A 27,633-nucleotide genomic window follows, 5' to 3' on the forward strand; every position below is an offset into this window, starting at 1 on the left:
CTCATCTGCATAGACCGGACTATAGGTTAGCGCGCGCCCGGCGCCTCGTCCCCAGTCTCTCCCGAGCGTGATCCGTGCGTGGTGGTTCGGTTCCCGTTAATTCCCTTTACAAAACTGTATATTTTGCAGGTGCTGTAACTTCTTCAGTTGACTTCAGGTAAGTGGGGTGGAGGCCGTTTCTCTACAGCGGCGTGGCTCTGCCTTGCAGCCTGTTGCCTGGAATTGGGGAGGGGGGGAGATAATGTTGGCCAAATAATTGTCAAAAAAAGTCATTTGGAAACAACAACCCTCCCCCCCCCCCTGCAAGTGACGCCCGGCTTGCAAAATATAAGCCCCCCCCCCCCCACAACTCTGCTGTAAAATATAGACTTCTGCATCAAAAGGGCTTTGCTGACTTTCTCACTCCGCCTCCCTCTAAAAACCCATGGGCCTTTTTGGGGTGGGTGGGGGTGGGGGGTGTCTGCATCATAAATGTTTCCAATTAGGTGGCTTCCAGGAGCCTTAAACAGCAGACTCGCGCACCGCGGCAAGAAACCAGGAGAAGCTGTAGGCTGGAGCCTTTTCCGGAAGAGGGGGAAAGTTGGGTCGTGCAGTTCAGCTAAGGTCCAGGGATGCCGGGTGGGGGGGGAGGCTACCTCTACCTGCGTCAAAGGGCAGGATGCGCTCCCGCGGTCCTCGCCCGCATCCCTCTCCCCCCCACCCCCGCCTGGGGCATCTTCCCTTTCTCACGCCCTAGTGGCCCCCATACGTTTGGTACTTTGCAGGCTTGAAGGGACCAGCACGCAAAGCCGGGTTGTGCGCGCCTCTTCTTCTCGCGCCCGGTCTTCGCTTCCGCCTTGAGCCAGCAGGAAACTCCGCTCTTGGCGTGCAGGCCCGGGCTGGGCCCGATCAGGGGCAAGTGAGCTCTGAGCAGCTCCAAATTGACCCCCCCCCAGTATCCCTGCAATGATGCTTCCCCCTCCCCCCCCCCCCCGCATTTGGCTGCAACCCCCATCTTGCTCATAGATCTGACGGAGGTTGCTGAGCTGGAAATAAAGAAAAACTGGAGAGTGGGACTTTATTTTTTTCTACTCTGGTGCATCTCCCAAGAGCATCCTTCTGTAAATAGTCCTGTAAATGCAATAACAGCCCCCCTTCAACCACAGTGTGCCATAAAAATGCCATGTAATGGCGATGAAAGAGTAAAAGGAACCCCAAGGAGAGAGCAAGGACAGCCATATGGGGGGGGGGGCGCAGTGTGGTGGCAACAGAGTTTGCCCGGTCTGGTAACTTCCCTGCTTTTGTGCCCCCCCAGCCAAGGCCTCCTTGGCCTCACAGATTCCTGCACTGGTTTGCAAAGAGGACCGGTTGCTGGGTAACTTAGAATGCCGCAGCCATGTGCTGAGCTGCAGGAAGGGAGGAAGGGAGACCTTAAAAGTCTGTGAATCAGGCTTGGCCCATCTGCCCCTCCCTTCTGTAGTGGGTACTTGGAGCTGTGTTGAGTAGGAGGGTGTGCGGGCGAGAGATTGGTGCAAGGAGAGATTCTGCCGAGGATGGTTGCTGCCTTCCTTTGCAGGAAGTGATTCCTCCCGTGGCGGAAGTCGCTTCAGCTTGCAAGAGCTTTCTTTAAATGATGCAATTGATCTTCTTTGTATAATGATTAATGGGGTGTGTGGTGCAGGACGCCTGTGCTTGCACCGTTCTTCTCTTGCAACAGGAGCTGTCCTTTATTTCCCCATTTCCAAATATTTAATGTTAAATTCTCACCTCTGCTATCTAGGTTGCCTTCGTCATTGCAGCTGGCACGGTGCCAGTTTTAATGGTGTCTGGAGGCAATGTGTCAGAGTGGGTGAAGGGGAACTGGTTCAGTATAGTCAAGCATCAATGGTGAATGATGCTGTCGAAGCCCTGCAGTTTGCTGCTGGGAAGGGCTGTGGCTGCCTAAAAGCAAACATACAAGTTTCTAGTCCTCCGTCTTTCTGTAGCCTACCTTCCCATAGATACCAGCACAGTTTGAACACTCACAAGAATCCCCCAAACAAACAAAAAAATAGATTTACCAAATACTTTCTATGCAGGCAGATATCTGGAGAGCAATTCTTAACTTGCTACTGATGGCAGACAATTTACAAGTCCAGCTTCCAGTGTTCAGAGAATGAATAGAAAGTTCATAGAAGAGGAAAAGAGTTTGGATTTATATCCCTCCTTTCCTGTAAGGAGGCTCAAAGGGGCTTACAATCTCCTTTCCCTCCCCCCACCCCACAACAAACACCCTGTGAGGTAGGTGGGGCTGAGAGAGCTCCAAAGAGCTGTGACTTGCCTAAGGTCACCCAACTGGCGTGTGTTGGAGTGTACAAGTTTAATCTGGTTCACAAGATAAACCTCCACAGCTCAAGTGGCAGAGCGGGGAATCAAGCCCGGTTCTCCAGATTAGATTTTTCTTGTTATGGGCTGATTTATTAATTAATATGATGTGAACCGCCCACTCTTTTCCTGTACTTTGAATCCCAAGTATGTTTGGCACCCCTGCTATAGAAGGTGTCCGGATTAGAAAAAGGAGGAAGCTGTAGGCCAGATAGAGGCTAAGGAGATAATGGTGCGGACTGGGATAGAAAGGAAGTCTGGTTGAAGTCATATTCATTTTTTTAAAGGAATGGAATGTTTCATACTTCTTCTAATGCTTTTTCAGTGCCAGAAGGCAGATATCTGGGCAAGATACAATTTTTGATCAAAACAAGCAGCTTAATCTTAAGAGAGGGAGCAAAATCTGCTTCCTCAATAGCCCAGGAACATGTGGCAGAGGAAAGAGAGGCATCTGTCCTTGTTTCAGAGGTATGATACATAGAATGCACTGCTGAGTCATAGCACGGCATGAAGCATCACGCGGCGGGCAGGAAATTGTGAGGACTTCCTTTTCCTGAGCCCCAGACTAAGGCAGGAGGCACATCAGGGCCCTCCGGCCTTTATGAAGATTCCAGAGTAAGCTAGCAGGTGCAGTGATCTTTCCTGGCCATCGGTCTGGCTTCAACCCAAATTTCAGATGTACTTATTTGGTCTGTTTGAGAAGAAGAGTTTGGATTTATATCCCCCCTTTCTCTCCTGTAAGGAGACTCAAAGGGGCTTACAATCTCCTTTTCCTTCCCCCCACACAACAAACACCCTGTAAAGTGGGTGGGGCTGAGAGAGCTCCGAGAAGCTGTGACTAGCTCAAGGTCACCCAGCTGGCGTGTGTGGGAGTGCCCAGGCTAATCTGAATTCCCCAGAGAAGCCTCCACAGCTCAGGCGGCAGAGCTGGGAATCAAACCCGGTTCCTCCAGATTAGATACACAAGCTCTTAACCTCCTACGCCACTGCTGCTCCTACCCTCCACCTCTCCCTTTTTCACTTAGGGATGCCATGCCCATCACTATAGCTTACTCTGTAATATTTTGCAAGAATCTTAAAAGTTTTTGCTAAACTTTTAGGAGCAGCAGTGGCATAGGAGGTTAAGAGCTTCCCTTACCCCCACACAACAAACACCCTGTAAAGTGGGTGGGGCTGAGAGAGCTCCGAAGAACTGTGACTAGCCCAAGGTCACCCAGCTGGCATGTGTTGGAGCGCACAATCTAATCTGGTCCCCCAGATAAGCCTCCACAGCTCAAGTGGCAGAGCAGAGAATCAAACCCAGTTCTCCACTGCATTCTCTCTTTATTGGACAACTTGGTGGCCTTGGAGAATGCACTAAAGCAGAGGTTCTTAACCTGAGGTCCTTGGTTTTAGGGAGCCCGTGAACTTGGATGGTTATTTTCAGTAACCTCTAGCTGAAATTGAGCATAACCAAATCTCAACATATTTGGGTTCCTTTGTAATCCGATGTGCTTTATTTTATGCATTTAGAATCATAATTTGGGATTTAGAGGCTTTACCAGGGTGCCAAAGGAATCCCTGGCACAAAGAGCCCCTGTACTAAGGAGAGCTGCGAGCACTCTCTGCTTTAAAAAGTCATGCGTGTTTTTGTGACATGAATGAAATAGACATATTTCTGCTTGACCAAACTGAACAGGAAAGGAACGTGCAAAAACTTGCCTTGATCATCAGAAATATTGCCTGCCCCTTTAGTGTTCGCTTTCACACTAGTTGAATTCCTTGTCTAATAAAATTCAGCAGCTGTCTGCTGTTAGGGACTATACACCATCAACATTACAATGTTATTTACATCTCTTTCTGTTTTCAAACACTGGGGTTTCTTTCACGAATTGGGCGTTTTTGCTGCACGGGTGTGAGCGCACAGTTCCTGTTCCCATTTGGAGCTCTCTCCTAACCATCCCCTTGAGCCCCGGAGCCAAAGAGAATCACTAGAAAGGCGGAGCAAAGGAGTTGAAAAGGAAGGGAATCCCACCATGGGTCTGAATAGCTGCAGTGTTGTGAGCAGGAAGGGGAGGGCCGGATGGTGAGGGCAGTCTTCAAGGACATTGGAGTAACATTAGTGCAGCTTCATCTGTACAGACTCAGTAGGCACTTGGGAAGACGTGCTGTGAGTATCCACTGGTGGGGGAAGAGACTCAAATTGACGGTGCCCTATTATTATTTTTTACAAAAAGGAGCTTTCTGTACCAGACCCAGGATCATTGGTACAAAGCAAACCCCTGCAGTGATTGGAACGGTTTCTCTGTTCCTGTTGCAACTCGGGGGTGGGTGGGTGGATTTGAACGTGAAGAAGCAGTGAATACCAACACTTGAGAAACTTGGTATTAAACTTGGGCTTTGTCAGGCTCTGGCTGGGTTCGGAATAGGTGGGGTTTGTTAGCTGGCTTACGAAGCAGGAAATGGAAGGACAGTGATGGCATCCTTTTCTGGTGCCAGCAAGGAATTCTTCTTGCACCAGCTTGTTAAAATGCTGGTCGCGGGCTTTTTCCGAGATCTAGAGCTGTTGTGAAGATGCCCAAAATCTCTGGCGAGGCAGCCAATTTTCCCTGAAGGACTCAAATTCCCATGGAGACTTGGAGCAGCTGCAGCTGCCAGACTGAATTTCAGCTGTTTACTTGCAACATGGATTCATCCCCTTTCTCAAAAAATGCATTCATACGGTTGCGTAAAATTGCCAAACAAATTGCAACCTCATCCAAAATCCTGCTTCCGTTTTTTTAAAAAAATTGGGTTTCCAGCGGCCACTGAGCCTTGATTGTAATTGTGCGAGGCACGTCTCCCATTCCACTTGACTTGCCAATATCTGTTCCGAGACTAATTATGTTAAATGAATGAGAAAGGAACCCAGCAAGCAAACCTTGAAAAACTTTAAAGCATAGTCACCTTCTTTCCCAGCTGCTCACAATATCTATACACCCATGGCTGCTGTCAAATGAATAGATTGAGGAAGCTTTTTGTAAACTAGCTGATAACTATTTGTGGGATTAATTTCTAATCTGGGGATTGTTTTCGAATTCTGTTATCCTAATAGTACTGCACAATTTATTGGATGCTTTATGTTCTCTGATCGCATGTTATAATCCGCCCTGAGTCTCAGTGAGAAAAGCATTCCATAGAACAGTGGTGGCGAACCTATGGCACAGGTGCCAGAGGTGGCACTCAGAGCCCTCTCTGTGGGCACACATGCAGAGTTTGTCATGTGGGGGGAGCAGAAAATCGCCCCCCCCCCACACACCTAGGCTGGCCTTGCTTCTGAGTAAACCCTCCTAGGGTCATGATTCACCTGTTCGAAGCGTTGCACGGTTGCTTCACCAAGCTTACTCCCAAGTAATGTATGCCTCAGAGCAAACCATTTTTTCTAAACTAAAACCTCAGTATTGAGGTTGAATTGCCATGTTGGCACTTTGTGATAAATAAGTGGGTTTTGGGTTGCAATTTGGGCACTCGGTCTCGAAAAGGTTCGCCATCACTGCCATAGAACAAAGGAAATAGGTAATAATCAAGACCATATTATGGGATGTGATAGTAATGTGGTAGAGTGTGCAGAAAAGCACCTGAATCCACAGATTTGCAGCTCCCCCCCATATCTTAGAATGTAATGTCACAACAACGAGTGGGGCTATGTTTTAACCAGAGCAGGGTCTGGTGGCAGGGGCTGATGGGAATTGTAGTCCACGAACATCTGGAGAGCCACAGGTTGCAGACCCCTGAACCAGAGGTATGCTGGCTGGGTTGAAAAATCTAGCCAGCTTGCAAAGAGGGAGATTTGGTCACATCCTTGGGGGATTTCAGGTGAGGGAAGGATGGACTGTGTTGCCCCTCCTAGGCAGCTGATTTGGAATCCGGATCCGTAAGCTTTGTATATTCCTTTATTAATAATCAAAATAGCTAATGTTGAGGGAATGCAATAACCTCCGGTCCCTCTGCATAATAGGGTGCTTATTCTCCGCAATCTCTCTTAAAATATTGCTGCTCCAGAACATTCATCCGTGGGAGCACAGCCAAGAAGCAGAACTGCTAGTGTGCAGACAGCCATGTGTCACCCTCCAAGGAGGTTTTAAATAGCAGGTTTTTTTTTAAAGTGATAGGACAGCATTGACAGAACAGCTTTTGGAAATGCCACCTAAAACCTGTGTTGCAAATATTACTCCCTTTTGAGCCCTGTTTTTATATTGTGCAGCTCTAATATTTATGCCCCACCCGATTGGCAAACAAAATGCAAGAAGTAGGCTAGTTTTCTGTAATTTTCAAATGTCTCCTTGGACAGCCTTGCAAATATGTCAGATGAACTTAACCTGGCACTCACCGGTATTTAGTTTTTTTCTTGATCTGCCTTCCTGCTTGTAACTCTGTCAGAATGAGGGGTGTTTCAACTGCAGGCAACTAACTCTTGAAGAGTCCCCGCCTGGGTCTTGCAGGCCAAGTATCTTTTTAAAACCTGCTTTTGGATTTGTCCTGTGATACTGCCCTTTCCCCTCTGCCTTTTCTCTTGTTTCCTCTCTGCATACAACAGCAAACATTTCTGTGAAGGCTGGCTTCCATATATTAAGCTGGAATAAAAGAGTTCCCCGAGGCAAAGAGAATAAACGTAGCGCTGGCTGTGTTGTGGCTTGTGGGAATGGCCGCCAGAGGACTCCTTGGCTTGGGAAAGGAAGGCAGGAAATGTGTCTCCACGCTCTTGCGTTACTGCTGCTTAACTCTGTCTTGCTCTCTCTGCAGACAAACATGTCCATCTATAAGATCCACGCTCGTGAAATCTTGGACTCACGTGGGAATCCCACCGTTGAGGTAGACCTATACACTGGCAAAGGTGAGAGAGCTCTGGCTGTTTGTGGACTTCCTAATATCTGACCAGCCACTGTTAGGGTTACTAAGGCCCTTTCCGCACGGGCCATTTACAGCAGCCCGTAATGCCGTCCCTGGGCAGCTGTTCGCACAGGAGGCGCTACTGGATCGCAGCAGCGCTGTCCTGGCCGCCCAGGAGCCGGTGAAGCCCGGCTCTAATAACGCCTAAGCTCATTTTAAGCGGGGTTATTCTAAAACGCATGATCTTCCCACCGTCGTGAAGATGCCGAGAGAGAGGCGCACGGCTGGGAAGACAGCGCTCCCATCCCCTCCACTCACCCTGCGTCACTCCAGAAGCGTGCTCTGGAGGCTGTCGAAGGACCACCCGCTGCTGCCCTTCGACCTCCAGAGGGCGAAGCGTGGGCGGAAGTCCCTGACGGCCTCAGAACAACGCTGAAGGATGAGAACGCAGAAGAAGGCTGACTTTCCGTCGCGAAGCCACCTCTTCACTCTTGCGCCCGGCTTTCTTGGGGCGCTTCGCATGCTCCCACGTCGCGAATGGCCCCCACCCCTCCACCGGCAGAATTATGCTGGTGGAGAGGCGCTCTTTCCGCTGTGCGGAAAGGGCCATAGTAAAGGATGTTGAATCAGCTCATTGGGGCATGGGAAAGTGTTGGGATAGATGGGGGACTCTGTGTGGTAAGTTGTGGCCATTTGCCAAGTAGCGTTTTGAAGTGTCGATAAAAATAAACCCGCTCAGCTGCTGAGAACACGGGTTGGTGAATTGCTGTAGCCCTGCTTGATGGATTGCTGCCAGTTGCCTCTCGCTTAAGTGTCTTGGAGTCGGCAACCTGAGATGCTGCAAAGGACTGGGATGGCTTTGCTTTTACAGTTGGCGGGGAGAACGGGGCTGGGATACAGCCAAGTGTAAATGTACCAAACTGGGTCCTGGCTTGTATCAAGAGTTCTGATGTCGAACTGACAGTATTTTTTTAAAATTGGAGAATAAGGGAAGAACCATCATGGTAAGACTTGGCCAAATGCAGCAAGTGCAGGATATAATTTGTGCTCACTTTACTGGCTTTTTTCTTCCCCCCCCCCCCCAAAAAAAAAAAAAAAACCAGAAAGAGGGAAGAGAAAACAGGCAATCAAATCTGGACCATATATGATTGAACTTGTCTGTGGCAAGGTTGGGGAGCAAACCTGATCTCTGGGAGGAGACACTTAAGATGCCCATTGGAAACTGATACACCTATTTTGCTAGTCTGTAATAAGAGCAGGATTAGTACCCAAGCTCCAGGAATGGATTCCAGAGGCCAGGGCATTCTTGGATACAAAAATATTCAAGTCTCATTTCAAAATTTGCAGGACAGAAACTTATATCTGGGGCAAACTTGGATGGGAAGATCTGTGTTGCAGTTCCTAAAAATAGTAGTTGAGGAGGAAAACTTGTTTCTTGAATGTATCCTGTAGCTTTAGGAATCATGATATAGTTTTCAATGGAAGGAACAGTCTTACCTCCCTGAAAGCTAGAACATTAAGAGAGAGCCTGCTGACGCGCTAGTTTTCTGTGTGCACAGAGGATTACGTTTGCATGGTCAGTCATGATGTTGCTGGCAGTGGTATGCTTTAAGAAAGCCAATTCCAGTTTCAAATACTCTAGGCTCGTGTAGGAGGAGAATGTACGATTGCCACAGAGAAATAGTGCTGTCAGGAAAGTTGCAAATGTTGGCCTTTGTACCAATTTGTGCCTGTGTCGAATTCCAGTCCTCAGATTGGACTTGGAAACAGCAGTTCAGACTTGTGGTGCTCTTGAAACGAAGCCAGAGACTCTGTAGACTTGGCAAGGGTTTGGTCAAGCTTGGACAAGAGTCAGTACACCTCTTGAGGCGGGGCTGGCATGTACTCTGACCTTGTGATTGGCGAGAAAAACAGATAGCCCACCCCCTGCAATCTTTTGAAAAGCTGTCAGCTGCCACTCACAGACAGCCACATTTCTCAATTACTGTCAACCAAAAGAATCACGTTGACCTGTATCTGTACCTCAGTGGGACTTGCAGCTTGCCTGTTCCAGTTCTAGGGGCGGGTTCAAGGTGGGGAACACCCAGCCAACTGCAAGTTCCGCCAGATAATTGCCTCTGTTTCTTTCCTGAACCACGGGGTGGGGGGTCATATTGGGAGAACAGCTCAGAGGGGCCACCGGTGGCATTCCCCAGAGCCACTGAATATCAGTGCTGTAAGCAGAGGCTGAAACTAAACAATGGGTGTCCACCTGGAGCCACACACCTTGCAAAAGCCTTCTTGAATACCTAATGCAGGGGCAGGGAACCTGCGGCTCTCCAGATGTTCAGGAACTACAATTCCCATCAGCCTCTGTCAGCATGGCCAATTGGCCATGCTGGTAGGGGCTGATGGGGAAAGTGGATTCAGGGCTGCCCTGGAAAAGCACTGGGAAACACAAGTTCCTGACCTAATGAAAAAAAGCTGGGAGAGAGTTCTCCAGCAAGTAAGTTTCCACTTCTGCTTAATCAGATGTGTTTTCCATCTGTAGGAAGCCAGGGTTAGTTCAAGCAGTAAGAATTTGGCCGTGTTCTCCCCTCCCCTCTCCCCTTCTACTGGGCTGCACACCATTGAGGCTTTGTGGCATAACAGGAAGCTGCCAGTGTCTTCGTTCCTCTGTGCAGGCTTCTTTCCTGGAAGGCTGATGCAGGAAAGCCATCTAATTTAGCTCTGTGACGTGACCAGATAGCAGCTCTCCGATAATTGGGGCTGCCCTTCCGCAGACTCTCTGACGGGTCTCCTGTGCTTCGGAAGTCTCTTCCTTTCCCCTTATTTTTGGCCACTTGTCAATTGCTCATAAGATCAGACACTTTCTTTGTGCAGGACAGGAACCAACTTGGGCTGGCCCAGTGAACACACACAAAGAGAGTTGTGAAATAAGGCAATTACTAACTTTAGTTTTATGTTGCGTTCTCTTAATGAGGCTGCAGTTTGGCTAAGCGGGAGGAGAAGTGGGCATCTGACCACAATGGAGAGCTCTGGTCTAATAAAAGCCCTCCCTCAGATCAGCGAGAATATCGTCTCCCCGACACTCTGGTTGCTCCCCAGGTCTTTTGCATACAGGAGCTGTTCAGAAATGATTACTTGCCCTGGTAGGAGAGTCCTAGGGCACCCAGAATACCCATATTGTGGTGTCAACCTGCTTTTGGCGTAGGAGGTTAAGAGCTCATGTATCTAATCTGGAGGAACCGGGTTTGATTCCCAGCTCTGCCACCTGAGCTGTGGAGGCTTATCTGGGGAATTCAGATTAGCCTGTACACTCCCACACACGCCAGCTGGGTGACCTTGGGCTAGTCACAGTTCTTCGGTGCTCTCTCAGCCCACCACCCACCTCACAGGGTGTTGTTTGTTGTGGCAGGGGAAAGGGCAGCAGAGTGCTCTAGAAACGGAGTCTCCTGCGGGAGAGAAGGGGATGCCGTCCAAACTCTTCTTCTTCTTGAGGATTTAGATGTGTGAAATTGGTCTGTTGTTAAGAATCAAGTATGACATGCAGGGCAGACTTGGGAATCACTGCAAAGTCTGTACCCACTCAGCCTACTGGCATGCACCCCATTGGCAATCTATGGCACGTACGTGCTATGAACATCAGTGCACAACAAATTGCGACCCCAACTGCCTGCAGGCTAGCAAATGTGTTCGGTCATTGTTTGCATTCAACTTCTGTCTTGCTTGGTTTATGAAAAGTTCCGAGTCACCTGGAGAGAGCATGGAATTCTGAGGGGACGGAATAGGGGTACACACGTTAAGGTTGCAGATAAAAAGGTCACAGTTTTACTGCCCCACCTCCGGTGTAGACTCCCTGTGAATAAAAAAAGGTTAACACAGAAAAGTTCTAGTTTGTCCTTTCACATGCAGGACTAGTTTCCTACATATAAGGAACCGGTGATGTGAAATAACTTTATATTTTAAACCGGGGGAGTGATCCAATAGTCCCTCTAAGGTTTCCTTACCGCTGCACAGAGGTTTGCTCTCGCAGAACGGAACTCAGCTGCCAGCAACAGCTTCCTCTGTTGCGTGACCGCTTAACCTGCACGGCACCCATACGGTGCCTGCACAGTTGCATGGCTTAAGGAAACATTGGCGTGGTCTGGTCCACCACCTCAGAGTCGCCTCTTTCCAGCCGACATCAGGTGTTCAACAGGCCTTGGACAGTAAGCTTTTTGTTCGCGGGAGGGAGTGAATAGTGGTTATGCGTCGAGGTCAGAAAGTGGTCGAAGAGGAAGTGTACGGTCCTCCATGATGAACTTTCACCACCCCCATTTTTGCAGCATTAACATGTTCGTTTTTTTCTGGCTCAGGTCTCTTCAGAGCCGCAGTTCCTAGCGGCGCTTCCACTGGAATCTACGAAGCTTTGGAACTGCGAGACAATGACAAGACTCGCTTCCTGGGCAAAGGTAATGCCCTCCTTCCGCAGCAGGAGTGGCACCGTCGCCTCTTCTTATCTGGCTCGCCGGCTTTTCTGCTCTTCTCCAAACATTCTACCGGGTCCCACTTTGCTCTTTGGTGTCTGTGGTCTCCAGTGGTCAGAGAATAAGAAGTCTTTGACAGAATGAGGAGAGCGGGAAGAGGGACAGCCCCTTTCTAACAACAGGGAAACTGAGGCAAAGCCAGATAAATGCAACTCTACTGTTAAGAACTTAAGAACAAGCCAGCTGGATCAGACCAGAGTCCATCTAGTCCAGCTCTCTACTACTCGCAGTGGCCCACCAGGTGCCATTGGGAGCTCACATGCAGGATGTGAAAGCAATGGCCTTCTGCAGCTGTTGCTCCCGAGCACCTGGACTGTTAAGGCATTTGTAATGTCAGATCAAGGAGGATCAAGATTGTTAGCCATAGATCGACTTCTCCTCCATAAATCTGTCCAAGCCCCTTTTAAAGCTATCCAGGTTAGTGGCCATCACTACCTCCTGTGGCAGCATATTCCAAACACCAATCACACGTTGCGTGAAGAAGTGTTTCCTTTTATTAGTCCTAATTCTTCCCCACTGTTAACTATTAAACAAGCTATTTTAATGTTTTGAGTAAGGAGATGAACTGTGCCAAGGCGGTCTCTGCACCGGTTCAGTTCTGGTGCCTGCCATGAGCTCACTCGACACTGTGGGTTCATTTGGCTTTGGGTAAATCTGCCTCCCTTGGCTCTGGCCCTCCTCATCTGTGACATGATCTACCTTGGAGGGCTGTTGTAAGGGTTTTTAAAGGATGATGTGCAAAGTGCTTGGGAAATTATTAATCCTCAGTTTTAAAACCTTGCTTTATAATTGGAGAAAGGAGAATGGAGTATACTTTGGCTCTACATTTGCTACAGTTAGTAAAAAAAATGTTTGCATGCTGCTAGCATTGTGTATTGGGGACTGAATCTCAGAGTTTGTCGATAACAGGGTAAGACTTGAATTGATGGGCTTGGAACCCAGTGGCATTAAATAGCATCACTTCTCTGGTTCTCTTTGGTTTGGCTGACCCTTAACAGCTAGATTTAAGCAGGCCTGGTTCACTTTGGCCTTTCATGTTTTCTTTTAAACTGGGTAGTCTCAAAAGTGCATGCCGCAGTAGGATAATGCATGCCGCAGTAGGATAGCTTACGTGGAAGTTCCTAGTTTTCAAAGTGAGTGGCAAACTGCAAGATTCAGGGAGCCAATTGACAAGAGTAGGGAATAGGAGGGCCTGCAAACCGCTGAGTTGGTGAATGTACAGTCTTTGTGAAGATGGAAAAGAGCTTCCATAGATGAGGAAATGAGGATTGGGCTTCCATTGCTGCCACCGCTGTTTGCTTGAACTCGGGTCCAGCACAGGCAGAATGGACAACTGTGGTTTGTTTTTTACTGCACCCTGGTTAAAGCTCTAATCCATGGTAAAACCACAAAAACCACAAAACCTCCGTACTTGCGGGATCATCTTTACCCCATATGTCCCGAACCGGTCTCTGCGCTCGGCAGAGGCCAACTTACTGGTGATCCCTGGCCCCTCAATGATGCGGCTGGCCTCCACCCGGGCCAGGACCTTTACAGCCCTGGCCCCGGCCTGGTGGAACGCTCTCCCTCCAGCTGTCAGGGCCCTGCGGGATCTCAATGAGTTCTGCAGGGCCTGTAAGACTGAGCTGTTCCTCCGGGCCTTTGGGGAGGCTGGCCACTGATGGGCCCCCCTCCTTTTATAACATCAGTGGATCTTTTATAACATCAGTGGATCCTGCCGTCCCCCCCTCCTTTCTCTTTTTAGGAGATTTGAGTGTAGGTGCCATCTGCTATGCTGATTTAGTGTGCTGTGTTTTAATGGGGTGGGGTTTATTTTATATAGAGCCGAATTAATTAATATTTAACTTATTTTAGCCTTGATTTTATTGTGCTCTATTTATGCTTGCTATTCACCGCCCTGAGCCCTCCAGAGGAGGGCGGTATATAAATATAATGAATGAATGAATGAATGAATGAATGAATGAATGAATGAATGAATGAATGAATGAATGAATGAATGAATGAATGAATGAATGAATGTAGCTTGCTTAGCTAAGCTCCACCCAGATGGGCTTCAGTAGGGAGATTCCAGCAACATCTGCTTGTGACTTTCAAACAGAGATTGATTGATAAGGTTGCCATGAGTGGGAAGGGACTTGACAACATTTAGCACACACAGTAAGTGTTGAGGAAACCAGCCCTGGCCAAACATCATATCGCCATAGGACCAGTCACTTTTCATAGTCAATCAAATCAATTCCAGGTTGAGTATCTTGGCTCTTTCTTGTAGACAAATGTTGGTATGCCACTAACCTCCCAGCTGTGTGTCCATCGCTCCTGTGTGCTGTCCAAGGGTGAATATTTGGCTTGCTGTGCTTGCAGTTTGCTTGCTGCCTGGCTCCGATCATTGTCAGAACTAAAGTGTAGTGGTGGAGTAAACGGCTGGCATGAAAAAAAAGGCCAATCTTCAGTTGGAGGAGTTCCTTGCCTGAGGCCTCGGAGAACTGTGCTTCCAACTGGAATAGACAGTATTGGGCTATATAGACTCCACATGAGACCGTTTCATTTGTTCCCAAGGAACCCTGGGAAATTGACTGCTGTGCGGATGATGAGAATTTTGTTTTAATTTCTTCCTTGGAGTACCTAAAGGCATTGGAATATAAACTGTTTACACAGCCAATGTAAAGTTCTCCATTATTTCCAGTACCATCACTGCTTCAAATATTGTGGTGTTGGGTGAGCCAAGTGTTTGAAAGTGGCAGAGAAGGAGTCCATCCATCTCTCCCTCTTGCCCATCATCTGTTCAAAGATGACTCAAATACAAATATTCCTACCGCCAGTGACTGCTGCGTGGCTTAAACTCGAGGTGCATGCCCAATTCAGACAGCACACCAAACTGCAGCTGAGCTTTCTTTAACAAAGACGGTTTGCAGTCCTCCAGAAAACCCAAATATTGAAGTGGGTTGGAAAACCTTGGCTTGCACTCCCAACTGTGGTTTGGCACAATACCCAGATTGACAAACCAGAACTTGATACTCTGTGCTGCTTGTAGGTGCTGAAGAGCTCTCTACTGCTGTCTGCCTATTGGTTGGGAACATCCAACCCTAGCCCAACTTCTGCACCAGTTAGCATGAATCTTAGTTTGGCCTGATGTCTTGAGTTTTTTTATCCCTCCTTGATTGGCAGGATATGGACCAATCTGCATCTACTTTTATTTTCTGTGTTTTATTGCATTGCTGATCGTACCCAAAGATGGTTCTTTCTGCTGTGCCTTTCCATGCCTGCATCCCTTTTTCCTCCCTTGCTTGGTCTGCTTTCGTGGTCTCTTGTGGGCATTCATCTCTCTCCTTTTTCTTCTTTCTTCCCGTGGCCACTTGGTTTCCGTCAGGTGTCTCCCGAGCCGTTAAATATGTTAACGAGTTCCTGGCGCCAGCGTTGTGTACTCAGGTAACGGATGCGCGCTTGTGGTGCAGTCGGCCCTCCAGGCCCTCCAGGCGGGCAAGACGTCTTCCCTGTGCATGGTCTTTTCAACTAACCTCCTAGCAGGCATTCCTAGACGATGGCTGTTTCTGTCTCTCATGACATAATTGGGCTCACTCCAAACAATCATCTGGCGTGGTGAACTTGGTTGTGGAGGGCTAGGCGGTTGCAGGGGTTGCGATAGCTGTTCCCGAGTGATCCTCTACTAATGCCTGCTTTTTGCCTTTCGTGGATTGGATCAGTGATCGATTTGCTTGTTCCTTCTAGGTGTCTCAAAAGCTGTTGAGCACATCAATAAAACTATTGCACCTGCACTGGTTAACAAGGTAGGAGCCTTCCTTATTTTACTAACCCCGCTTAACCATGAGCTGGCAGAAGCTTTTAACTGGTTTTGTGTTTTGCCTGTATTTGCACAAAAAAATGGCACATGGTGTTCTGCCATCAAGGGATGGCCTTTTTTCTGTGATGCACAGATTAGAGCCACAGAAGGTCTTTGTGTGTTTGTGTGTGTGTACGTGTATTCCTGAGCGTTGCAGAAATCGTAAAGAGGATGCATGAATGCAGCAGATGAGGCAGGAAGCAACTGGCCATTTTTTTAAAGGTTTCCAAGCTGATACACAAAGAGTTCTTTTCCCCTCCTGCTTTCATAATTGAATTGGTGGCGAGAGAATTGGAGTAAGTCCACAAAGGAGTTTAATAATCTCATTTGGTACTTAAGGTTGCTGTGACTTGAGGTTACACACACACACACACACACATATACACACACACACATATATACACACACACTCACTATATATATAGTGTGTGTATGTATATATGTATATACATTACTATATGTATATACATTACTATATATACACATTACTATATATGTACATATACACATTACTATATATGCATACACATTACTATATATATACATACACATTACTATATATATATATACCCATTACTATATGTGTGTGTGTGTGTGTGTATATATATATATATATATATATACATACACACACACACACACACACACACACACACACACACACACACACACACACACACACACACACACACACACACACACACACATAGTGTAATGTATACATATTGTAATGTATATACATATATAGGTACACTCATGCTCTCTAAGCATCCTGCTCTTGAGTTTTGTGCACAATCCCCTAGCGCTCAGGCACACATGCTACAGACCTGGCCACATTGTAATGCTAGATCAGGGGTCTGCAACCTGTGGCTCTCCAGATGTTCATGGACTACAAATCCCAATTGGCCATGCTGGCGGGGGCTGATGGGAGTTGTAGTCCATGAGAACATATGGGAAAAGTTACAGGATTGTCTTAAATCTCACCCAGCCATCTTAGGACTGGAAGAGCCCAGTGTGTGTGGCGGGATGCAGGTCTACTGTGTGGAACAGAAGAGAAGATAGAAGCTGTTGAGAAAATAGAAGATTGCTGCCCTTGATCAAACCTGTAATTTGGTTCTTGTTCGAAGAAGAGGCTGGTCTTTCAGAGGAACTCCTACCACATATGCTCAAGTATCATCTTGATGACAGGCTGTAGTAACATCAGGTAAAGAAAACAGTCAATAGTTAGTCCCATTTAGTTGGTCCTGAAAAGGCTGAGGTTGAGGCAAGAATCTCTGGGCCAGGATGAGCTGGAAGATGAACTTGCATCTTGCACTGGGAGGAGACTCTGGCGTCTCACCTACAAGGGATCCTTCTTTTTCCCCACCTGCAGAACATAAGCGTCGTGGAGCAGGAGAAGATCGATAAGCTGATGCTGGAGATGGACGGGTCGGAGAACAAGTGTGAGTATTTGTCTTTGGACTGCTGTTCTGTGTCCTGGCATTGAATTTTTAAAAAAGACCTCGATTCAGTTGGTTTGAACTCCTCTTGCTGCTGTCTCTGGAAACAGTTGATTTAAACAAAACAACAAACACATCTTCTTGCTGTCACTGGCCATAGCTAGGGGTCTGCAACCTGCGGCTCTCCAGATGTTCATGGACTACAATTCCCATCAGCCCCTCCCAGGGGCTGATGGGAATTGTAGTCCATGAACATCTGGAGAGCTGCAGGTTGCAGACCCTGAATGAATCTGTGTCTGTTCAGAGATGTAAAATCCCTCCCTTAGCTGACCAGTGGGGGACATTTCAACAAGAATCTGCCCCAAAGGGACTTAAAAGTGAAACATTTTCAAGATAGGAAGTGTGCTTCCGTGTGTGTGTTTTTTTTATTTTTAGGTGATACCTGCTTGCACTGTCTTGGAAGAGGCGTTCTCTTTCCAGTGAAAACGACACTGAGAATTCCTCTTCTGTAAACAGAACAGGCAAAACATCTTTCCTTCTTTTCTGTATTTCAGCAAAGTTTGGTGCAAACGCCATTCTGGGGGTCTCATTGGCCGTTTGCAAAGCTGGTGCTGCTGAGAAGGGAGTCCCCTTGTACCGCCACATTGCTGACTTGGCTGGGAACCAGGAGGTCATTCTGCCAGTTCCTGTAAGTGTCCTTCGTTCTGTTTTGGGGATGAGGCCTGTCTAGGCAAGGAGTAGAAAAGTGTTGGTGGAAGAATGTAGAACAGACAAGTACCATTCCAGGTTTTAGCTGTGTTAGGGACGTAGGCAGAGGTGGGATCCAGCAGGTTCTCACAGGTTCCCGAGAGTAGGTTACTAATTATTTGTGTGTGCTGAGAGGGGGTTACTAATTGGGGATTTTGCCACATGATTTTTGCCTTAGTTACGCCCCTCCTCTCAGCAGTAGCGCGCAGAACTTGAAGCAGTCTAGCAGGAGGTGCACCGGCGTGCGTGGCAGCCTGTGCCTGCGTGCATTCGTTTCCCGCCCAAGGACCAGTGCAGCGGCTGCATCCTTGCCACAGCCCCGCCCAGGAATGCCCTGCCCCTGGAATGCCCGGCCACGCCCCCGTCATGCCCCGCCCAGCCCCATTGGCGCTACGCCACAGTTTGAATCCCATCACCATGGGAACCTGTTACTAAAATTTTTGGATCCCACCACTGGACGTAGGCCATTTTTAATGACCTTTATGTGCTAAATGTCTCTTGCCTTGAAAACCCTGTACGGTTGCCATGAACCAGGTGCAACTTGATGGTGCTTTACACACAGGCTCATGTAAATGAAACAAGCACAGGGAGCTCTCTCAGCCCCACCCACCTCACAGGGTGTTTGTTGTGAGGGGGCGGGAAAGGAGTTTGGACCCCCCTTTGAGTCTCCTACAGGGGAGAAAGGGGGGGATGTAAATCCAACTCTACTTCTTCAACTGGGGGAACTACAGATAATTTTTTGGGACAGCTGTATGTCTGAAGCTTGCTAACAGATGATGGACGTTCTCCAGAGGTGGGATCCAGCAGGTTCTCACAGGTTCCCGAGAGTAGGTTACTAATTATTTGTGTGTGCCGAGAGGGGGTTACTAATTGGTGATTTTGCCACGTGATTTTTGCCTTAGTTACGCCCCTCCTCTCAGCAGTAGCGTGCAGAACTTGAAGCAGTCTATCAGGAGGTGCACCGGTGTGTGTGGCAGCCTGTGCCTGCGTGCATTTGTTTCCCGCCCAAGGACCGGCGCAGCAGCTGTGTCCTTGCCACAGCCCCGCCCAGGAATGCCCCGCCCCGGAATGCCCCGCCCAGCCCCATTGACGCTACACCACAGTTTGAATCCCACCACCATGAGAACCTGTTACTAAATTTTTTGGATCCCAGCACTGACATTCTCCCTGCTTTGTGGTTCTCCCTTCTTCCCCATCAAGGCCTTCAATGTCATCAACGGGGGCTCCCATGCAGGGAACAAGTTGGCCATGCAGGAGTTCATGATCCTCCCTGTTGGGGCTGAGAACTTCAAGGAGGCGATGCGCATTGGTGCTGAGGTGTACCACAACCTGAAGAATGTCATCAAGGAGAAGTATGGGAAAGATGCCACCAATGTGGGAGATGAAGGTGGCTTTGCTCCCAACATCTTGGAGAACAAGGAAGGTAAGAGGAAGTTGGCGCAAGAAGGGTGGTGAGTGCCGGACTCAGGCATGGCTGCCTTGGCCACAAGATTTGGGAGGAAAAATGCTCAGAGAAGAGAGGCTCTTTGTTCTGGGGCCTAAACTGGTCAGATTGTATCCATGTTCAGTTTTTTTTAATGGGGACACACAGGGGTGTCCAACCTATGGCCCTCCAGATGTTCATGGACTATGATTCCCATCAGCCCCTGCCAGTATGGCCAGTTTGCAGTTTATGGGAATCATAGTCCATGAACTGGAGGCTATAGGTTGGACACCCCTGCAGAGAATCATACCAGGCACTGACTCCTTTTTACTTTGTGTAAGTGTTACTTAGATACTTCTACACCACTTCTCCAAGTGGAGTTTGAAACAGTGTCCCGAACACTCACGATCGACATGCAAACAAAACCATTACATAGAGACAGCCCCACAACAGATAAACACTCAACATAGAACCACCTCTTTCCCTGCAGTGTCAAACCCATGATAATTGAAAGCAAACTCTTCAGATTGTTAAATATGGAATAGGTTGTTTTGTGAAGTTGAAAGGCAGGGTGGAAGCACAGCATCCGAAAAGGGCAACAACAGTGAATTGCACAGTAACCACCAAGGAAAGATAACTGTTTACATTATTTGTAGCCCGCCATTCTCGCTGAGGTGCAAGGCAGACTACGCTGCTAAATCAGGGCCGTCAATAGGGTGAGGCATGTAATAATAATGAGAGTTTGAATTTATACCCTGCTTTTCTCAACCATGAGGAGCGTCAAAGCGGCTCACAAACCCCTTCCTCTCCCCACGACAGATACCTTGTGAAGTGGAGGGCAGGGGGCTAAGGGCTTTGAGAGAACTGTGATTAGCCCAAGTCACCTAGCAGGCTTCATGTGGAAGAGTGGGGAAACAAATCCGGTTCACCAAAGTAGAGTCCACCTGCCCTTAACCTCAACATTCCGGTTCAACTGAAGCAATTTAGTCAGGCTGTAGAAGTCTGAAACAAGCTAGACTGTATTAAACATTACAGAACGTGGTAGTATGTAAGTAACAAGCAGTAGAAGCAAAAAGATCGGGGATTCCCAACCAGGGTTCCGTGGTACCCTGGGGTACCATGAGCACGTCCGAGGGGTACCATGACAATGCTACTGCCTCCCCCCCCCCCACTGGAATCAAATGGATTTTGAAGCGGAGGGGGGGAGGGGTTGGAAGCCTCATGGGCTCCCTTTAAGCAACATTTAAAAACAGCATTGTTTTATTTGCCTAAATTCGGCGTGGATTGGGCTCCCAATCCATGCTGAATTTAGGCAAACAAACAACGCAGCTGTCAATGCTGCTTCCCCTCCCCTCCCCCTGCTTGCCACTCTCCCACCTACAGGCCAAAAATGGAAAAAACCCTAAAAATGCAAAAAAAATAATCAAATGAACCTCAAGGGTACCCTGAGATATGAAGAGTGAGGTCAAAGATACCGCAGCGTTGAAAAGGTTGGGAAACACTGAAAAAGATAATGGGGTTTTGAATCTCCTCCTGTGTCTCTGAACCAAGATCTTCCTTTCCTTGGCTTCCTCCTAAGTCTTCTGTGGAGGGCAGGATTGCTGCTGTTGCCGAAAACTGTCCTGTGGAATGGAATGCAGCAAGCTCCTCCCATCTGCCATGGGGAGGGGGGCTTGTATAGCTTCAGCAGCTGAGAGTGCAGGGAATATGAAGGGTGGTGAGTTGCTTTTGAGCAATGTGGAATTCTGCTGATGGCCACTTCTAGGTTATTTTTAACATCACCCAGCCAAGCTGAGCTACTGTGAAAGCTGTAAAAAGGTGCTGTTGCAGCTGCTTGTCTTGTGGGGGGGATGGGGTGCAGCTGATGGCCCCTCCCTTTATGATCCTATTGCGTTTCCTGGCTTGCCCAGCCAAGGGGTGTGTGGACCGGTGTCCTGGCAGCCATTCATCCTGGTCCAAAATAGCTTGTAGTTTCTGGGAAGAACAGGGAAGGCAGCAGTGGACACTGTCCTTGGGGAGATTTTGGAGGATTCCTTCTCTCTCTTGCCTCTCAGACCTGCCATGCGTCTTAGCAACCTGCTTCCAAGCAGCATGTACTTGCCGTATTACCCGTGGAGTTTCTAGGGGTCTGAATAACTCTCCGGTTTGCAGTCTTTGGGGGTATGAGGGGAATGTAAGTGTGATGTGTGGAGAGGGAACTGAGAGCCAGCGTGGTGTGGGGATTAAGAGCGAGGTTCACAGTTTCCAGCCAACACCTCTTTGGACGCCATGCAATTTTGTGCCAGAGCCCAAGCGGCTAAGATGGTGGCGTGCAGATATCTCTGGTTGGAAAACTGGAGAGCCGATACTTTCATGAAGCCAACGTGTCCACAGATAAGTTTGCCAGTCTTTTGCTCTCTGGAATTCTACCTTAGAAACAGTTTTAGTGGAAACCAAAGAAAAGGACAAGGCTATGCCATCATTTTCATCCACACATTTCAACAAAAAAAGCAACGGTTACAACTTTCGATCCATTTGTCCTACATTCAACCAGAGGGGTCAGAGCACCTGCAGAACAGGAGGCAACGACTCCTTTGGATGCAGGAACCAGGGCTGTCAATTTACAGCTGCCAATCAAGACAGGAACCCCAACCAAAAAGGAAGCTCAGCCTGACTACGGGATTCGAGGCAGGCTTTCTGTGTATGCAAACATTTGGGAGGAGGCTGTAAGGGATGCGTGGGTGTTAAATTCAGTTCAGGAGGGATACAAAATAGTTTCCATCCCCCAAAAAACATATTTCAGAACTGACCCTTTCTGAAGTTAGAGGGAAAAGCTGTCATCCTCAGAGAAGTCGTGCAACACCTGTTGAACAGCAGCACTGTAAGGTGAGTCCCTGCAGTGCAAAGAGGACTGGGAGTGTATCTCCCATCCTCCCCCCCCCCCTCCCCGTGCTGGCTGTTCACCATCCTCAAAAAATCAGGGGGCCGGACTAAATCTAAAACGAGTAAATCTCTGGGCAAGAAAGAAAGATTCAGGTGGGAATATTTTAGGACTATGTTACAAGTGATTCAAAAACACAACTTCCTGACTTTGCTCGGCCTCAAGGAAGCTTACCTCCATGTTCCAGTACATCCCTCCTAACATCACTTCCTGTGTTTTTGTGCTGTAATACAAGGTGCTACCATTTGGCCTGCGTTGGGCCCCCAGGTGTTCACAAAAGTGCTGGTTGCATTGATGGCACATTTATGGTTGCAGGGAGTCCATGTTTACTCTCTTCATATTGACTACAGACATTATTCCCTGGGTAAGGCACCATGCCAGAATCATGCAAGTTATCTTTCTCCCATATCAAAAAATACATTTGCAAATGCTGCCACAAGATGGCGATCATATCATAGAACAGCAAAAAACCAAAACCCTCAGATTTGGAGCCAATCAGAGACAAATCACAGGATAAATGGATAGGAACTTCAAGCCATCAAAATGGGACTCTCGGCCTTTCTGGGAGGGACTCAACACACCCAACGTGTCCTCGTGAGGATTGACAATATGATGGCAAAAGCCCACGTCAACTGACGGAGGGACACCTGCTCTGTCTCTACGCAACAAAACGGTGTCATTACGACAATGGGCGAAGAAGTCCTATCTAATGCAAGAAGGGATTTCACAAAGAGAACCTACAGTGCTACATGGGTTGAACAAAAAGGGGTTGAGCCATTGTCACCTAGCATTAAGGAAGTATTGCCATTCTTTTATGATGACTGGAAGCTTGGTCTTGGACCAGACACACAGATTGCCATCCTGGAGTTTGGGCAAGGTCTTAGGCCTTGTTGCGGACACCCTTTGAGCCCTTGAGGAAAGCTGGCATTGGCTTGTTAACCTGGAAGACTGCTTTCCTACTAATCACCTCCGCACGGAGGGGTCAGAACTAGGAGCTCTTTCTAGTAGGAAGGAATTGTGCACCTTCACAAACGATTCAGTAGTGCATCATTTTGTCCTAAGCGCAGCCATCTGGGAGAAAGTCAATAGCACACCTTAGATACCAGAAGGACATTAAAATTCTACACTGCTGGGACACAAAATTTCATAAAATCAGCTGTCTTTTTTGGTCACACGCAGACAGAGGAACATGGGGAGGAAGGCCTCACAATCCTCCTAACACAATGGGTCAAATTGTGTGTGGTGTCTTGCGAAGCTCAGAGTTTGCAGGTTTTGGCAGCATCACAACCCATTCCACCAGATCGGCTGCAACTTCGGTGACCTTTGCTTCCACTGTACCAGTCAGGCAGTGGCATGGGCATCTTTTTCGATATTGGCCTACAGACGGGATCAGCAGGTGTCTGCAGAAGCTGCCTTTGGGAGGAGAATCCCTCCTTGGGTGCTGAGTCAGGATGCCTGAAGTGAACATGAATCTTAGTTGATAGTGACAAACTAGGAGGTATTTTTCTATTTTCCCACCCTCATAGAAGAGATTTGGGTATATAACCAGCTTGGGTGACAAATCCGCACTGAGGAAGAAAGACGAGTTGAACTTACCATGAAGGTGTCTTCTCTTCAGTGGGACAAAGCCGTCCAAGATTCCCACCCTCTAACTGAATATTTGGAGTGTGGTATTGAAGGAGTTGTGTGCCTGGAGAAGGCAGCTCCCAGCGTCCAGAAGAGCTCCCAAAATTTTTCATAGCCCTGCCTGAACAGTTGGACATGTGACCTAACCAGCTTGGATGACTTCAGCCCACTGAAGAGAAGACATTTTCACGTCAAGTCCAACTTGTCTGTCCCAGCCTTCTTTCTTTGTTTTCTTTTCTTGAATAAAATCCTTGGTCTTCCTGCTGTCATCTCACAAAAAAGGCTATATGTGTTGTTGGACTTTGCTGGTCGTAAAATAAAAGCCTAAATTCCGAAAATAGGTTTCTCTGCCCAGCTGTGAACATGCTGATAGAACAGAGTAAGCTGGTATACTTTAGTAACTTTTTCTTTGATATATTTGAAGCAGCATACCAAGACGCAGAGTAACGTTCCAATCAAAATAACACAGATAACAATGTTTTGGAAAGAGTCTGGTTTTAGCTCAGTTTTTCCCTCTTCCTAGCTCTGGAGCTGCTCAAGACGGCCATCAGCAAGGCTGGATACACTGACAAGATAGTACTTGGGATGGACGTGGCGGCTTCCGAATTCTATCGCGATGGCAAGTACGACCTGGACTTCAAGTCTCCAGATGACCCGAGCAGATACATCTCTCCTGACCAACTGGCTGACCTCTATAAAGGCTTTGTCAAGGGCTACCCAGGTGAGTGCAGAAGGGGGTATTTGGCTAAGTTTCCAGGAGTTTTTTGACCTTCTGCACGTGACAGCTTTATGAAGACTGCTTTAAAAAATGCTTGTGACCAGCGGTAGAGAGTCTTCCATGATTGCTGTCTTCACTGCAAAGTGTCAGTTGTCAAGGTATTGCAGGCAACTGGGAATTTGGGGAGGGAGGGAGTGTTCCTGTGTGCGAACGGCCGCCTCCTCCTGTCACCATTGGTACGTTTCCAAAAGGGCTGTTTGGATGCCAAGCCCAAGAGAAACTGAAATAATTAATTGGAGCTCTTGTATTGTACATACCCAGCTGTTTTTCATCACGGAATCCAACGTGTGGCTTCCATGGCACTCCCAGCAGACCTCCCACCCAGACCTGTTTAGCTTTAGCAAGGTGGCTATATGAATCCCGCCTATTCTCTAGGCCTCAAACCAAGCTCTAACCAAATTGGTTCCTGGGCCATAAACAGTCTCAGCTGGTGGTGTCGAGAAAGCCCCCTTCTCTTCCCGAAACCACGGCATGCTTTTGCCAGTCAGGTCATCCTGAGCTAAATGGAAAAACTCCTCCTGTTCTGGTTCACCCGGACAGTGTTTCTAGAGGTGACTTCTGCTTTGTTCCCCGTTCCTCAGTGGTTTCCATCGAAGACCCCTTTGACCAAGATGACTGGGCTGCTTGGAAGAAGTTCACGACCAGTGTGGGCATCCAGGTGGTTGGGGACGATTTGACGGTGACCAACCCCAAGCGCATCGCTAAAGCCGTGGAAGAGAAAGCTTGCAACTGCCTTCTGCTCAAAGTGAACCAGATCGGCTCCGTCACAGAGGCTCTGCAGGCGTAAGTCATAAGAACAATGCTAACCAGCCTGGGCTGGGATCAGACCAGAGTCCATTCCTCCTCCAGTCCTTCCAGCATTCAGTGCTAATACTGCGAGTGGCCCACCAGGTGCCTTTGGTGAGCCTGCGTGCAAGGGATGTGAAAACTATATAGCCTTCTGACTAGGGCTGCTGCTCCCGACCACCTGGTCTGCTAAGGCATTTGCAATCTCAGATCAAAGAGGATCAAGATTGGTAGCCATAGATCGACTTCTCCTCCATAAATCTGTCCAAGCCCCTTTTAAAGCTATGCAGGTTAGTGGCCATCACCACCTCCTGTGGCAGCATATTCCAAACCCCCATCACACGTTGCGTGAAGAAGTGTTTCCTTTTATTAGTCCTAATTCTTCCCCCCAGCATTTTCAATGAATGCCCCCTGGTTCTAGTATTGTGAGAAAGAGAGAAAATTTTTTCTCTGTCAACATTTTCTACCCCATGCATAATTTTGTAGACTTCAATCATATCCCCCCTCAGACGTCTCCTCTCCAAACTAAAGAGTCCCAAACGCTGCAGCCTCTCCTCATTAGGAAGGTGCTCCAGTCCCTCAATCGTCCTCGTTGCCCTTCTCTGCACTTTTTCTATCTCTTCAATATCCTTTTTCTGAGGAAGGGAAGGAACATGGAGTTTGGAGTTGGTTTTGTTTGTGCTGCGGCTGATTAATTCTGGGGCTTGGCTGCTTTCCCAAAATAAGGCATGCAAATCTTAACTTTTCTCAAATCCCGTCTTGCTTCAGATGCAAGCTTGCCCAGTCCAACGGTTGGGGCGTGATGGTGAGTCACCGCTCTGGAGAGACCGAAGACACCTTTATTGCAGACCTGGTAGTTGGACTCTGCACTGGACAGGTGAGTGCTCTCCCGTTGTGCAGGTTCCTTTCTGTTTTCTGATAAGACAGGCAGGGAGGGGTCCATCATAGAATAGGGGTAGGTCAGCTTGCAGGGGCTGCTCTGTTCTCAGTGCTGTGGTTGATGTGTTGGAAAACCGCATTGCTGTCCATCTGGACCTCCCTCCTAGGTGGTGAAACTGTGTAGAGCTAACTGATGGATTAGTGAAGCTAATGATGCCTCAGCTAAAATTCATTCGGGGTTACTGAGAATTAACTTAATTTTTCTATCTTGGAGGACAGCGAACAGGATTTCTATTTGCCTGGACCGAAATTCTCACATAGTGGCCAACCTGGAGGTCCAACAATAGGGCATGGAGGCTGAGACCTTCTCCTGATATTGCTTTCTGGCTGTGGGATTTAGAGGTTGACTGCCTCTGAATGTGGAGGTTCCTTAGGACCCGCTGATAGACCTATCCTCCATGAATCTCTGTAATCCTCTTTTAAAGCTGTCTGCGCACATGGCAAACATTGACTTTGCTTCCCAGCATTCTCAACTCTCTTCCTGCTGTTCCCCTTGACCAATGGAGTTGTTTCTCTTTCCAGATTAAGACTGGTGCGCCTTGCCGATCTGAACGCCTAGCAAAATACAACCAGCTTCTGAGGTACGAGTTGAGTTCCTGGGTGAGGAATCAGGGAGCAAGCCAAAGAGACAATAGGAGGAATGCATGAACCTTCCTAGGGAGAGAGTTCCACCATGACCAAGAAGTCAGTCTCCTGGATTGCCATCCTTCTAATCTCAAAGAGCAGGGAACCTGAACCACTGAAGATGCCTGTAACCTTCGACCATATCATGAAGAACTAGGAGGCCCTTCAGGAATGTTAATCCCAAACCATATAAGCCTTTGAAAGGCAAGAGTAGGACCTTGAATTGTGCGCAGAAGTAAATTGGGAGCCAGTGTAGATGGGCCAAGATTGGAGTAATGTGGTCCTAGTGGCCCATTCCAGTTACCCTCCTGGTGGCAGCGTTCTGTACCAGGCTTCCTTTAGCTGCTGCTCTTTGCATGTGTCTAGAAACGTCTAAGCCCGTGGTGGCGAACCTTTGGCACTCCAGATGTTATGGACTACAATTCCCATCAGCCCCTGCCAGCATGGCCAATTGGCTATGCTGGCAGGGGCTGATGAGAATTGTAGTCCATAACATCTGGAGTGCCAAAGGTTCGCCAACACTGGTCTAAGCTTAATGGCCACAAAGTTCCAATCCCTTGTGGGATCTCAGAGTTTTGACGATACGTTATTGTGTGGTGTGGGGGAATGCTTCCTTTGGTCTGTCCTGACCCTCTGGCCCAGCAACCTGCTTTGCTGAGGTCGTAGCAGCGCTGTGGGACAGACTCCCCCCACCCCCTCAAACTCTTGCTCTTCCCTTTTTTCAGGATCGAAGAGGAATCTGGGGAGCAAGGCCCGCTTTGCCGGGCAGGAACTTCAGGAACCCACGTTTGTCAACTAAAGTTCTCGGGGCTCA

At 48.1% G+C, this 27,633-nt stretch overlaps 1 protein-coding gene across 1 annotated transcript; it reads left to right on the forward strand.

Moving 5' to 3' along the window:
* ENO1 (enolase 1) lies at positions 1-27,633 on the forward strand. The gene is made up of 13 exons (XM_048518965.1): positions 1-157; positions 7,105-7,195; positions 11,529-11,624; positions 15,426-15,484; positions 16,910-16,979; positions 17,531-17,664; positions 18,924-19,146; positions 24,216-24,413; positions 25,052-25,253; positions 26,025-26,133; positions 26,718-26,782; positions 26,858-26,860; positions 27,555-27,633. The coding sequence occupies exons 2-13, from the start codon at positions 7,111-7,113 to the stop codon at positions 27,616-27,618; spliced, it is 1,308 nt and encodes a 435-aa protein (XP_048374922.1). The 5' UTR covers positions 1-157; positions 7,105-7,110; the 3' UTR covers positions 27,619-27,633.

This window comes from Sphaerodactylus townsendi, linkage group LG16 (assembly GCF_021028975.2).
Source record: "Sphaerodactylus townsendi isolate TG3544 linkage group LG16, MPM_Stown_v2.3, whole genome shotgun sequence".
NCBI classification, from domain to species: domain Eukaryota; kingdom Metazoa; phylum Chordata; class Lepidosauria; order Squamata; family Sphaerodactylidae; genus Sphaerodactylus; species Sphaerodactylus townsendi.